The sequence below is a fragment of the Equus caballus genome, chromosome 26, assembly GCF_041296265.1.
Source record: "Equus caballus isolate H_3958 breed thoroughbred chromosome 26, TB-T2T, whole genome shotgun sequence".
Classification (NCBI taxonomy): domain Eukaryota; kingdom Metazoa; phylum Chordata; class Mammalia; order Perissodactyla; family Equidae; genus Equus; species Equus caballus.
Genome location: NC_091709.1, coordinates 17,734,044 through 17,749,264, shown reverse-complemented (window position 1 = coordinate 17,749,264; position 15,221 = coordinate 17,734,044). Strand labels below are relative to the sequence as shown.

Here is a 15,221-nt window from a genome sequence, read left to right as displayed (position 1 = left end):
TTTTATCTTATAAAATTCTTACAATAGTTGTATGAAGTAAGTATTATGTTTATCTCCATTTTCCAAATGAGAAAACTGAGACATAGGAACATAAGGTAACCTGACTTTGGTCCTCAGCTAGTCTTGTGGCAGAGTTGATATTTGAACCCAGCTAGTCTTATTCGAGAGTCCACTTGCCTTGCCTCATCTCCTCTCCCCTTAAATGTTGGGTTTCCCTTGAAGTTTCACTTTAATCCTCCTTTTACTCTACATAATATCCCTGAGTTATATTATCTACTATGATTTATATATTGATCAACCATACAAACATTTCCAACCCTTATTTCATCTAAGCTCAAAATTCATAATTCCAACTGACTAATAATTAGAAATCCTATCCTCCAGGGTCCTAAAATTTAATATGTCAAATAACACTTTCTTTTCTGACCCTATCACATAAACAAACTCTTTCTCCTAACACAATCTACCGATCTTCCTTCACCAGCCCCCTATATCTAAGAAATCACCCAAAGCACCAATTTAGTCTCAGAAATTTCTCTTTACTATGGACCCCTATCTCCATCTCATCTCCCAGTTCAGACAATTCACATCTCTTATCTGGACAGCAACAATGGTGACTCTGCCACTAGCCTCTCCCCGTATTAATGCAATATCCATAGGGCCAAAAAATTATTTTCTCTAAAAAGTAATCCACTTCATAGTAATTCCTCTTGGTTCAGCAGGGTGCACACAATATGATTCAAAATTCCTCAGTCAATTATACAAAGCCCCTGATAATTTGGTGGCAGTATCTTCAACCCGATATCCCATAACTTCTTGCCACATGCTCTATGTGCTAGCCATGTTAAACTTTCCACCACTCAAAATATGGGATATTCTTTCTCAGATTTTTGTCTATGTTATGAGGTCTCTTCTTTTTCTTGCTTATCAAATTGATACATATTTTTCAATTTCATTGCTTACATGTCACCCTCCTTTGAGAACTCTCTTCTGATTTCCTGTTCCCACAGGTCTAACTTAATGTGACAAAAAGATTTGCTACATTATTCTGTATCTGTCCATACATGTCTTTTTTTTGAGCTCCTTGAGAGCAGAAACTATGTCTAACCCACTGCTGTAATCCCAAAACTTACCAGGGGCTCAACACATGTTTGCTGAATGAAGGGACACACACAGAAGACAGCCTGAAGAATAACGCATTTCATTGCCTCATTCCCTAAGGCTACGAGTGTGTCTCTGCTCCCAGCCAATTTAAGGACTTGACAGATATCAAGAAACTCTGACCTCTTCTACCATTCCCTGGTGATGTTGTAACTAAAGGAAAGGAAGTCTGCTTTTTAACTGGTTCATAGTTATATCTTTAACGCTGCGCCTCCTTTCTCTTCCCTACCTACTCCCATAAATGAAATTGGTGACATCATGGAGAAGGGAGAGAGAGGAGCTAACGTATACAACTGTAAACAAACGTTTTTTCGTTTTGTTTTCTTAAGCCAAATGTGGCCCCTTCACTCTGGTTTGGTTGAACAGCAGAGAAACTTGTTTAAGGAATATCACATTTTACAAGGGCCCCCCGGGCAGGTGAGGCAGGAACGTATCGTTCTTATCTGAAGCCCTCAGAGAAAGCATGGCAACCTCCTGGTTCTAATTATCTGTAGTAACGTGTCTAGCCCCGGATCAAGGAGTCTAGAGTGGACTGTTCTAGCGGCATGTGTGTGACCCGTGGTCTGCTGAGAACCGTAGAAATTTCAAGTGGGTGAGTCACATCACTAAATTCTGATCAATACCTGGATTTGGGCAGTTCTCCATCATCTTTCCTCCATCGCACCGTCGGCACGGGGTCGCCTCGGGCCTCACATTTAAATTCTGCACTGTCGTCCACAGTTACTGCCAAGTTACTAGGTCTCTTCACAAACGATGGTCTCTCTAAGATTAGAAAAACGCATCTCAAGAAAAAATAAATACGAACAAACTAAAAACGATTTTAGATGTTCAGTAAGAACAAATCTATAATTTAAAATATTATTTAGAAAATTATTCCACATAGCTGCCTACTTCTAGAAGCTCCTCCGTAGGTTGGGTCTTTCCTCCTCATTTTCCTTCCACATCTTGGCTACTTTATTTTAGGCTGCTTTACTGATTCCTTATCGCCTCTTCTAACCCCCCAAAATATCGGTTTACCTTCAAGAAAAGGTCATTTCTTTCTCCCTTGTGGAAAGATACTAGGCAATAAGAGATGCGTATTACAGTGAACACATTAGATAAAACGGCACTTACCTAAAACAGTCAGCTCAGCTACCTCACTCTCACGTTCCCCAACCATGTTGGTACCAACACAAACATATTTGCCAGCATCACTTTTGCGGGTGTAAGTAATCATGAGCTTTCCTCCTCGTATCTTAAAAAAAAGTTTCACAGGAATACTATTAAAATTGCTTTAGTTATGTTTATATGACAGAGGTCTCCATAAGTGAAGTCTACTTTCTAAGCTTACAAACAAAACATAATTATATCAAAAAGGTGATGTATATTATCAGCTATAAGTAATACCTTTAAACAGAATTTATTCCAAAGGTCCAATATGAAAGAAGCAAAACATTTTTACTTACCAACATTTCTTGTAAAGTTATTAGATCCTGTATAAGTAGAAATTTGTGTTTTCAAACTGGCCAAGTTTTTCATATTATTTAGTTAAGTGAAAACCAAAAAATTGCATGAATAATTTGGTTAGTAAGTGGAAAAAAAGAAAAAGGAAATTCTTAATACCATATGATTATAATTAATATGTAAATACATATTAGCTGTAAGTGATTTCAAGGAAGCATATTTAGTATTATAAGATGTGGGAAAGAAATGTCTCTAATTAGTTAATTTGCCAGAGTTGTTTTAAAGGAATATGTCTTTAAAGATTCAAAACATTGCAGAACCTGACATGTCCTAAAAAACACAGGTGCTGCCACCCAAGTAGTTTCTTGGGGACTTAGAAGGCAGAGACTGAAGAGATCCTAATACATCATCTGGAAAGTCATTCGGGTACACTCTTGAACATTTAATTATTTGAAGAATTAATTATAAATGTAAGCAGACTTCTAGTACAATAAGTTGGCTGAAGCTAACCATGAATTAAGATTGGGATGCAGAAATTGAACTCTCTTTACTTAATTTAACATGCTTTTGGTGGGAAGTTGAGTTCAATTACCCATAAATATCTATAATGTCCTGAACCTTAGAAAGATTTTGTCAAGGATAACTTCCAGAAAGTTTATTCATGGAGGTTTGATCTCACAGTTATTCTGTACAGTGTATTTATTACACAAAGGAGGAAAGAAAGATAGAAAGAAAATAACAAAAGAAGGAAGGAAGGAACCATTCCAACGGAATTTTTTTTCATCGTACACTAGGAGTTTATTGAAATTGCATCTTTATAAAGGTGGGGTCATACTGTTTTGGAATGCCTAAATTGCTTTATTTTAATGCAGACATCCAAAGAAGATACTGCAACCAAGTCTTCGGTTATATTAGGAGAAATCAAATATTAACACAACAGTTTTAGTATCTGTGGCTTTAGAAGTTCATATTTTTTACTATCATTTTATTAAAAAAATCATCATGAGGGGCTGGCTCTGTGGTGTAGCAGTTAATTCACGTGCTCCACTGCAGTGGCCCAGGGTTTGCTGGTTTGGATCCCAGGCCCAGACCTAGCACCACTTATCAAGCCATGCTGAGGCAGGCGTCCCACATACAAAATAAAGAAAGACAGGTATAGATATTAGCTCAGGACCAGTCTTCCTCAGCAAAAAGGAGGAAGATTGGCAGCAGATGTTAGCTCAGGTCTAATCTTCCTCAGAAAAAAAATGATCATGATTCTCTAGGAACTGTTATAAAAAGCTATCCAGGGACTTTTCTCTACATTGTTCATGACTCAAGCCCTCATGTCTAGCATAATGCCTGCATAGTCATTCAAAAGATTTTTGTTGAATGCAAACTGCTTTTATTGACAGAATCTAGTATTTTCTTCAATGAAGCATTTCTATAAGGTTTGTACGAGTTACAAGATATATTAATAACAATTTTATTGTTTTCATATTTCTTACCTAAATTTTCAAACAGAATAATAAAGAAGAAATAAACGTCACACACACAAAAATCTGCCAATTAACTACTGTCAATAGTTTGTGAGTATTCTTCTTTTGGAGCTCGCTCGCTCTCTCGCAATATAGGTATTGATATACAGATATAGATATAGATAAGACAGATATAAAATACACACACACACTTTTACTAAAGTAGAATCATGTGACATATGTTCTTCTGAAGCCGTATTTTCAACTCAATAATATGTTGAGAATATTTTTACATTTTATGTATATTTAAAAAAATTTTTTTTTTAAAGATTGGCACCTGAGCTAACAACTGTGGCCAAGTTTTTTTTTTTCTGCTTTATCTCACCAAATCCCCCCTGGGACATAGTTGTATTATCTTAGTTGCAGGTCCTTGTAGTTGTGGCATGTGGTATGCTGCCTCAACCTGGCCTGATGAGCGGTGCCATGTCCGCACCCAGGATCCGAACCAGCGAAACCCTGGGCTACTGCAGCAGAGCGTGCGAACTTAACCACTCAGCCATGGGGCCAGGCCCTATTTTTACATTTTAAATGTTGAAAATGTTGTATACAGACCCTCAGCCTCAATTTCAATGACTACATAATATTCCATTAAAAATAGTATTCTATTATAAAATATGGATCTACCATATTTTACCAGACTATTCTTCTATTGATAGATGCTTAAGGTATTTCATTTTTCTCTGTTATAAACAGCACTGAAATCAGCATCCTTTTGCATGTATCTTTTCTACATGTGTAATTATCTCCTTAGAAGGTCTCAAAGCAGGCTTCTCAAATCACACGTATACCTAACCTTAAGGCTGTTTGTTCATGGTGCTAACTATTTTATGTTTTATAAAGTTGCTTTTGTGGAAATATATCATTTAAATTTTGGTTTTTAGCATAATCCTGCTGTGAGACTATTAGGGGAAGTGTTATAATAGCTTCATTTTTCACTTGAGGGAGCAGCAGCTCAGAAAAGCACAACCTCTCCTCCCACATACCTCTGCTATGCCTATCATCACAATATGTTTTAATTATGCTTTTAAATGTCAGATTTCCTCCCTGTGAACTCTGAGGCACAGAAGCATCTCTAATTCCTCTTTATAGCCCCAGGACCTGTCACAATGCCTAGTAAATAGTAAAATTTGTGTAGAAGGAAAATGACATGCCCAACGTCATATAGCAAGTTGGAACAGGGCTAAGATTTTAGGCTAGACGTGTGTCTTTGGCTCTACAAGATGTACAAATGACAAGAAATGCACAAGCTACAGCTCTGTTATCATTGCAGTTTAAGAAACTTGAGTTCTTGAGGTTCAGAAAATTTTGAGTATCATACTATCAAGATCCTTCGAAGAAGATCCATTGTAGCCTTTCGCCATGTACTTATTTTGAAACAATTCATAAACATTATCAAAACCTTGAGGAAACAAAAATGTTTGAGCAACAAGTAATGTGACAAATTCTATTCCTGAAATGGCAGTGAGCTGATATGTGATCCTTGATGTTCCTTTACTGATTCTCTAACTTTGGACAAGACATGGAGCCTCTCCTACCTCAGAATTTAACCTTAAATGTCCCTACATATTCAGGGGGTCAGTTCATTTCTGAAGAAATTGCACCTTAATAAATAAAATTTAAAGCAAAATAAGAGGAAATAAACAAATGCTTTAAATATTCTTTTTGCTCTAAAAGTTGTCAATGAGCTACACCTACAATAAAATATAAGGCTTTACTAATAATTTCAAAATATCTGCAAATATGTAGAAAAATGAGTCAGAAAATGATAAAATTAAACAATTTTCAAGAGTAAAGATTTATTTTTACAACTTCAGTATAATATAACATTAATTTACTTTTAAAAATCTTAAATACTTGGGAAAGTAGAGTTTTAAATTACATGTGGGGCACCAGCTAACATTATATATTACAGCCCAATGCTATTATATTTTGAATGAATCCATATAAATGGAGAAAAGGGGGAATTTAGTTAAGAATTATGAGGGGACTGCCAGGAGATTCTCAGACATGGAAAATTTCCAATGTTGAGATGAATGGGAGGAAATAATAAGTGAGGAGAACTAAAATTCAAAGAAAGTTATAAAGTCCTAAGGAGTGTGTTGCACATATCTTATTACTATAGTCCCAACTATATAATATACTTGGCGCAATCTTGGAAAAATTTTCTAACTCAATCTACCAGGAGACATATGCTTTGGGAGCACATAGTTATATTTTGGCACTAACTATAAACAGAAAAATTGTTTATGTCTCATAAAAATGTGTTTTACACTTATTCGCTATATCATATTTATTGTTCAAATTAAAAGTAACCCATCAAGCATTTTACAAAATATTTTCTCTGCCCTTTGCAAGTAAACAAATACTAATAGTATGCACCACTAGGATAAATTTTCTACAAGAAATGTTTTTTATTGAATCAGATATCTTGAGAAGCTTTTTTCATTAGTATCATCATATTACTAATAGCATACATTTATCACAGCTGTTCATTTATATATAATCTCTGTATCAATGAGAAATGAAAATTAAAATAACTGAGGCCTGAAAATAAAAATATTAAACTTAAAAAAGATTTTTAATGAGAAAAATGTATTTTCTTTGTCACAACAGCATAGATATTAATCATCAATGGCTAAATGAAGTCAACTAAATCCCATCTTGCTTTTCCACTCAACATATTCTTTACCAACACTATCTAGGTTGGAACTGAACTCAAAATCAAAGTATATATAAAAGTTAAAAAAAAAAAGATTTCTAAATCCCAGATAATCTTTCAAATTGGTCAAAGGCAGATACCTCCACAGAGGAAAGAAAAGTGAGCATGGACGTGTGACTTTAGGCAAGGGATTAAGTCCCTTGTTTTTCATCTCTAAAATGGGGCTAATATTAAATACTCTATATTTATAATATTGATATATATATCTATAACATTAAACACCCTATTTGGGAAATCATTGTTGAGACTTCCCAGATTAGTATAAATCCTCCCACACAACTTCTAACCCATCAATAAGACACTCATTCTAAAATACCACATCACATTCTATACTCACTGGCAATAACGGTTAGGATCCCAAAGTAGAGTTTACAATTAAAATGGAAGACTAAATAAGCCTCGTCAAACCTGGGAGGAACTTATTTCCTCAGAGATGATAGAGACAGAAATTGATAAAAGTGAAGGAAGAAACAAAAAGTACAGCAAACAAAGAAATACAAAAAAAAAAAAAAATGGATTAAAATGATGGTCTTCAGTTTCTATAAATTCAAATTGATTTTGGCATGTTGTCAATGGTCAGATTGAAACAGAGCTAACCAAAAGCCATAATTCTATTCTCTGTGGTCACAGATGTGGACTACACGGTTGCCTGTTCTTTTCGACAAATCAAAGAAGAGAAAAAACATAGTCTATAACCCTGATCAAATACAACATACCAGCTTTCAAGCAGTACCTACTATTAACAATCACCATTTCCAGTCATATAGAAACACTGATTGTAAAGGGTGACTTTATACATTCTAAATCTCAGTGTCCCTTTGTAAAGCCAAAATTGACATTTCCTCTCTCTACGTGGAAAGGAAAAATATGTCTAATACATACAAAACACTATAAATGTGAAAATAGCACTATTTAAAACAAGCTAAGAAATATTTCTTGGCAGGTCTCTTCCTGCAGCTGGATCTGACAGCCAAATTGTAAACCTATCAAAAACGAGTTTGTATAATGAACAGACACAATGTTAAACACTGCACTGCAGCCGGGCTACTTCAATTAACATAATCCGGGTCGTGGAGAAGCAGAACGTGTTAAGCTTGCAGACAATATGCTGGCATCTAGCCTATGTCAAAAACGCCAGGCAGAGGTCCCACTTCCTGATTACCATATACCTTCCCAGCCCACAGTGGTAACCACATTAGAAGCCCACATTTCCATAAGCTCTAGACAGTGCTTAAAGGGGGGCCTCGGTCATCTACATACTTGATGAAAATAAAACAAAAAAAGGTCCCGGTGGTCTTGCTGCTTTTGCGGAAGGAGACAGAGGGAGAAAGGAGGAGGTGGTAAAGAATTTTAAAGTTCAAATATCTCTACACTTTATATTTTTCTTCAGAATACTCTCAGATTTTTAAAAAAGATGTTTTAGAGACATTAAGGTATGGAATACCTCCATGTATTTGATATACATGATTCTTATATGCTAGCATTTTCCCTTCAAGAAACTATAAATGATTATTGTACTTATGGGTAAAAAGTCTTCTCTCCTCGTACTTAAAGACTTCTCTAAAGCAGTTGAAAATCCCTTTCCGGAATGCATTCATCTCCTTTACTGACTTGTGTACTGACGAACAACATAGAAAAATCAGGTATAAGATAAAGATTTTCAATCAAAAGTCACAAGAATCATTTTATATTTCTGGTAAGCATGAATAAAACTACAATCAGAATTATTATGTCCAGAATACAGAAGAAAAACTTACTATCTTGCACACATAGAAACATGCTTTCTTTGAAAAAGTAAATTAAGTTTTGTGTCTGTATATTCTATGGAGTATACAGCTTACTCTGCGATCAGTGCTTAAAATCAGAAATAAAGATGAACTTAAAATGAACTCGTTGGTATGTCTTCGTTTTCTACCCTAAAGCAAGTCAGATGATTTGCAGTATCTGTTACACAGGAATTTTTTTTTTCAGGCATCACCCCCGCAACGTTATCCATACACCTCTAGGTTAACATACTAAACCAACTGGGGCTAATTAACTAGTTTGGCTACACAAAATCTTTTCTGCTTTTAATTACATTAACCTAATATGACTTGAATTCAGCAGACCAAAAACGAAACCACTAATTATATTAAGGTCTTCAAAGATGATTTCAAATTGCTAACCACCCAACTGTCATATAATTTATTTCATTTCCTTTAATAGATTTTGCATTTAAAATCTGTTCCTTACTAGAAACACTGTTTTTAAAATACATTATAACAACGTATTAAAAGAATATGGATTTAAAATGCTAAAGGAGAAACATGTTTACATAATATATATGACACACATATAGGTGTCATCACACCTATGAGAAACTGTGCAGTGCTTAATTTTTACAGTTCTCTAAGAGATTAAAGGCTTGTAAGTATTCATTTACATTAGTAAAGGCTTGATAACCAGGATTAACGTGAGGAGTGAAATTTTTAAAGCACCTGGGATGAGAAATTATTTTTTCTGAAAAATTTGATTCTTCACCACTGTTTTCGTACTCTTTTGCAAAGTAAATGAGATGAGAGGTTTTGAATTATAGTCTAGTGTATTATCCTTAAACAATTCAATACTGACTGTCTTTGGGCTGAATATCTCTTCATAACAGTCCTGTCAATTCTGCCTGCATCTTTGACCTGGAGAACAGACACCAAGCTGTTGTGAACTAGAAAAGTACTTTGCATGGGTTTAAGACTTCTTAATGACAATGAGATGCAGGTAGCCCAGATGGCCAGACGTAGCCCCCAGACATCCTCCTTGGTGAAATAGACTGCAGGGCCGTTTTGGATGGTCCCTAAGGACTCCTTTCAACAGAGACATGTAGAGAAGAGTCAAAATAACAGCTTTTATTCCTTTAAAATTTAGCGTTAATTCCACAACAACAAAAATAAAGAAAAAAAGATACCTTGTTTGAGCAGGGAGCAGAGAGAGGGAGGAAGCAGAATAATCACCTATTACTTTCCAATCTGGCTGCAAAAGTGGTACCAACCTTTACGGTAAACAATTTAGATGAAAGCATCCACACCGTCCAATGTATACTATAGTATCTTTCAAAAACAATCATGCTTGATTGCATTCTAAATTAGGCAAAAACACTGATGGTAGTGTAATTATATTATACAAATGGTAGAAAAAGGATTGGATAAAATACATCTCTCGTAGTGATCTAAAAAATTATAATCAAGTAAGAGATAATTCATATAATTCAGATCTTATGCAATATCAAAGAAATTACAGTATTTCTTATTTGGCAATATTTCTTACTCACACCCTCAGGTAAATAGTTCAATATGAACAGTTAATAGAAAAGGCATGTCTAGAAGTAAATAATTTCATGTTTTTATTAATTATGGTTTAAAAACATATGTAGGTTCTTTATATTTCTGAATATATACATTAGTAATTTTGTTGTTTCACTCTTTGGAATCTAAATCTTAATATAATTAGTAATCAGATAAAAATTTAAATTTTTGATAAATCTATTAAAAATCATTGATACAAAACAATTTATATCTACTACTCTCGTCACCATCAACACTTTTCTTAAGCATAAGAACAAATTTCAAGAAATTAATTTTTATTTATCCTATGTATTTGTACCAATCTTCACACAAAAATAACATTTTTTAAAATGATATCATGTATCCATGACGATCTCATATTCTAGTTTCAAACCTAAGTTTTAATTTAGATAAATATATAAAGAACAAACTAGGGTCAGCCAAATCACAGTTCTTCATCCTGGCTAACAAAGCTTATTTACTCTTTCTATTCTTCATAAAGGCTACTATCTCTCATTTTTCAAAAACTTTTCACCTGTCCCCATTCCTCCTTCCTTCTGGTTCACCTTGAAAAAGAGAGTGGGGGGTGGGAGGAGAAGGAAGAAGAAATGCATGGTTTTAAATCTCATCCACTCAACTCTCTTGATTAGATATGATCTGGCCGCTCATCCAAAGCCTGTTAGGGAAGCTGCCTTAGGGAAGCTGCCTTGTACCCACAACCAGCTTATTATGGACTCATGACCCAAATGAGAGAGACTGTAACCTAGAGATGAGTTCAACTAAGAAAAATAGACTATATGCTAATATTTACAATATTTTTTACTATAGATTATAAAAAAATTAATTCAGTCAGATTTCAATCACACTGTAAAAAGTTTTCACCTGGCTATTACCAATCCACTTACTCTCTACTCTTATGCAAAGTCCATTTCCTCTTTTACAGCCTACTTAAAGTGTAACTAATGTTCACGGGACTTGCGCAAAAAATCTCTTATAATAAAAGGATACCTGGATAAGTACATATTCATTGTAAAGAAAATACAAAAATGACAAATTGAAATCAATCAAATGACCAGTCTACATTTTTCTTGGTTACATTAAAACGGACAACATTGCAAGGAGAAAACCATAACTTGTTGTTGGTCTTTCAACTGTTCTCTTAGGAGTGGAATTGAGAGGAAAAATAGGCAATTAGGATCTCTCCATTGGCCTCCCATATTTGCTTGGGCTACATGCATACAAGAGAACATGATCCGATTTCATTTGTTTGCTGGTACACTTTACAATACCATTTAAAAACCAACATGATTTCAGCCAGGAGTTTAAACACACTCGATCATCAGAGAGAAGCAACAAGAGACTCATACAGAAAAAGCAATTATCCCAGTGGGAACGCGTGGCTCTCGACACAGCTTGGTGAGCTGCCAGCTGAGAACACAGGCCTGGGAGAAGTGCTGCCTACGACTATGGCAGCTGCGTTTCTCTGTTACTTCCACTTCTCCTAACCTTCTCATTTCTTCCTTATAGTAATTTATAAATTGGTAGTTGGCTCTTTGCTGCTGCAGAAGCACACCTATGATAATTTGATTACAAAGGACATCAGAATAGCTGTATTGTTAACTGCAGGCAAGTGGGAGCCACCCTACAGTGAGACACAGTTAAGGTAAAGGGAGAGGATGATTTTCTTTGTCAAGGTATAAATTATTGCCTTTCTATCTAGTTTACATCACCAGAGGAGCTTTTCATGAATTCTAATTTTAACGAGGAATAATAGAAAGAAGAAACATGGTCTTGTTAAAACACACATTTTTCCTTGCTTAAGTGTGGCTTAAAGTCAATAGGAAGACTTGGGTTTGGCATTTTCTCTTGGACACCCACTTTCTTGGGCCAGAGTTATGTAGCCCGAAGCAATCAACCGAGAAAGCCCCCTCTAATTTATCGTTTTCCAAACCAGGGGCGGACAACTGCTGAGTGCTGGTGAAACAGACAGCAGATGAAACAGTGAAGGCTGTTAGCTCATTCCCCAGGTGTCTGGTTCCCAAGTCATTAAGATCAGAACCCAAATGTGAATCCTATAAAAAGAAGGCAATATAAAGAGTGGTTTTGGGAGAAAACAGCCTTTGCTAGCTAGCTCCTAAAAGCAAGAAAGTTGAAGGATTTTTACCTCTTTAAAAATTCTAGGTATTACATGGTAGTATTCTGTGTGCATATGAAAAATTAATTTAGTTCTTAGCTATTAAAGTTAATGTATTAGTTCCTTCACAGTTCTCATGAAACAATGTCCTGCTGTTTTAAAGGTAAAAACAAAGTCTTATGAGCAAATTTTCACTTTGCTACAAAACCAGGTTTGCTTTTTATCACCTTGTCCAACCATCTGGCCATAATTCTGAATTTACATACATTCACTGTTAGGATAGCCTGAAATAAAATATCTATGGAGGAATTATGACTATACTCTAGAAATAAAGATGACAAATGCCCATAGCATTTGGGGGGAGAAAAGCTCATTTTGAAACACTTGGCTCTTTCAAGTTACAAGTGCACCAGCTGAAAATACTTTTCAAAGAGTAAATCGCTCTTTCTCTCCACAGGTTCTTATGCTTAGTTCTTCTCCATAGCTTTGGTCCAGTGTGAGAATTTCCCTTACCACCAAATGCCTTGCTAAGATAATGTCTTTTCCAGTGACTGTGTATAATTTTTTCCTCTTGAAATTTAAATTCACGTATATTCTGAAGAAGACATATAACCATGGCAGCCAAAGTCAAATCAAGGTTAGGTATGCAAGGGAAACTTGGATTCAGAAATTCAGAATTACTTTATGTAAATTAAGCAAGGGGAATTACTTTATGGAAACATATTTATAATTTCCAAAAATAAAAAATCGATAAAAGCATTTACCACTACTTATTAAGGTTCTATACAAGTATGAACATCTCGAAAATAGCTACAAATTGAAGTAAACACTCATTCCCATTCTGTGGTATTTTAATCCCAAAGTGTCAAAGGAGAACAAGAAGAGATTTGCAAGTGACAAGCTTAATTGATTAATCAGAAGTCAGGGCTCATCAGATCAGGGTTAGAGATGCAATATCCATATGGCCAGCTGCTTCACTTTCTTTTATTGATCACAAAACTATCTCAGAACTTGGCTCAGTCATTGGGCAAACGTGTGCCTCATTTCATAAAGGACATGTTATAAGATAGAGACAATAAGTCCTCTCTCCCTCACCACTGCACATGTTAAAACAAATGGAAATATATCTACATACTTCCTAAGAGATTGCAAGTAGGGTAATTTATACATGTGAGGAAGAGAATAAAATCCTGGAAAGAAAGGTTTGACCTAGAGTTAAAAAAAAACCTCTTTTTGGTGGGTTACATTAAGCTTCAGAATTATCCACACACATTTCTCACTGCCATATTTCCTGAAAACTAATGATTAACTGGTGGACAAATAAGAAATAAAAAGAAATGCATCCTGCTCCCTTATATTTCTATAGTTGTCTGTGAAAATAAAATAAAAGAGAAAATGATCTATCTGAAGGATATTTCAAAAATCATTGGGAGTGCAATTTGTTCGGGACAATCATTCTCAGTCATAAATGGTTCAGTTCCCCAGCCAAGACAAAAACATGCTGAACAGAAAAAGCATTGAAGAAAGTATTAATGGTGTTAAGGATCTCAGTGTTTTGAATTGGCTCCTAATCCCGAGTTTACAAGTTATATTGTTTGAACTTTGAGCTGAAATTCAGAATTTCTGACTCCTAGGTTGCTTGCCTACAACCTAAGTAGGTGGTTCCAGCATTAAGTGGTGGGAAAGGTTCTGGTGGAAGCGATGTCAGTCAGTGGGAAGATTAAGGAGAGAGATAAAGTCAATCAAAACAAAACAAAACAAAAAACTTGATCTTATGTTTCTTGCCTCTCTTCTGCATAGAATATAAGTTCTATGATGGCCAGGAGCTTGTCATATCTCTAGTATCCATCACAACACTTACATAGAAGGCACAGTATCACTTTTTTCAAGATCTGAGAAATTGGATATATAGAATCCTTTGATTTCAGTCATCACCCCCTCAGAAAAAGGCTTGATATTTTAGAATTTATTCTGGAAGTACACTATTTTACATTGCCTTGTAGAAGACAAATTAAAATTCTAATGACTTCATAGCAAAGCAATAAATAAATTCTCTGATGTTTCAATAGAAGTTTTAAAGGACTTTACTACAGCAAAAACCTAAAAATTACGTCTAAAGTATAAAGTACCTTTGACAATTTTCTCCACAAACACAGAAATGTTTCTGTAGTAAATTTCATAAGTGTACTAATGTATTTAAATAACAATCTGGACTATTACTGCTGTTGTAATTAATGAGAACCATGACGTACCAACATGTGCTGTATACCTGACATTGTTGCACGCAACATTCTTCATTTTTACAACAATCTTACAAAGGAGGTATATTTTCCTATTTGGGGATGAGAAAACTAATTCTCAGAGAATATCAGAAACTTGCTTCAGATCATTTAGTAAGTTGGTTGGAGTACATTCCACACAGATCCAAAGTAAAGCTTACAGAGAGTGCTTTCGTTTGGACAAAAACAAGAGCTCATATTTTCTTTGGTTCGCAAGCCATAAACTACAAATTAGCAAGATTTTGCAAATGCATAGATCACAAGATCCACTGGCTGGACAAAGAAATCGGTGCCATTGGTGGACCTCCCTGAGTGTGTTAGATTGATGGCCCTCCTTCCATCACACTCCATATTTAAGCCTGACTGATCTGGATATCCAACCTAATTGCCATTAATCCATCTAGCTGCCAGTGGAAAAAATGCTCATGTTTACACTTCACATATGCATGAGTTCTTTGAGGGGGAAATGTAGTTTAAGTAAATATCTTACATTAGTTCCCATACAGAAGAATGGATATTCTTTTCCCATATAAACATGCACTTATTATTACAGCAGGTTTAAAATCTAAACAGGATATTTATAAACTTCCCTAATAAAGATGAGAAAATCTGACATGATCTTTTATAAGCATGACACACGGGGCAATATGGTGA

At 35.1% G+C, this 15,221-nt stretch overlaps 1 protein-coding gene across 15 annotated transcripts in view; it reads right to left on the bottom strand.

The window, feature by feature from the left end:
• ROBO1 (roundabout guidance receptor 1) overlaps positions 1 to 15,221 on the bottom strand; it is a 1,062,787-nt gene that overhangs the window by 107,277 nt on the left and 940,289 nt on the right. For all 15 annotated transcript variants that reach the window (XM_005606101.4, XM_070252490.1, XM_070252492.1 and 12 more), the window contains 2 exons: positions 2,275 to 2,395; positions 1,785 to 1,923 (listed from right to left, as the gene is read on the bottom strand). In XM_005606101.4, coding sequence (XP_005606158.3) covers positions 1,785 to 1,923; positions 2,275 to 2,395 — 260 coding nt within the window. The remainder of the gene's footprint in view (positions 1 to 1,784; positions 1,924 to 2,274; positions 2,396 to 15,221) is intronic.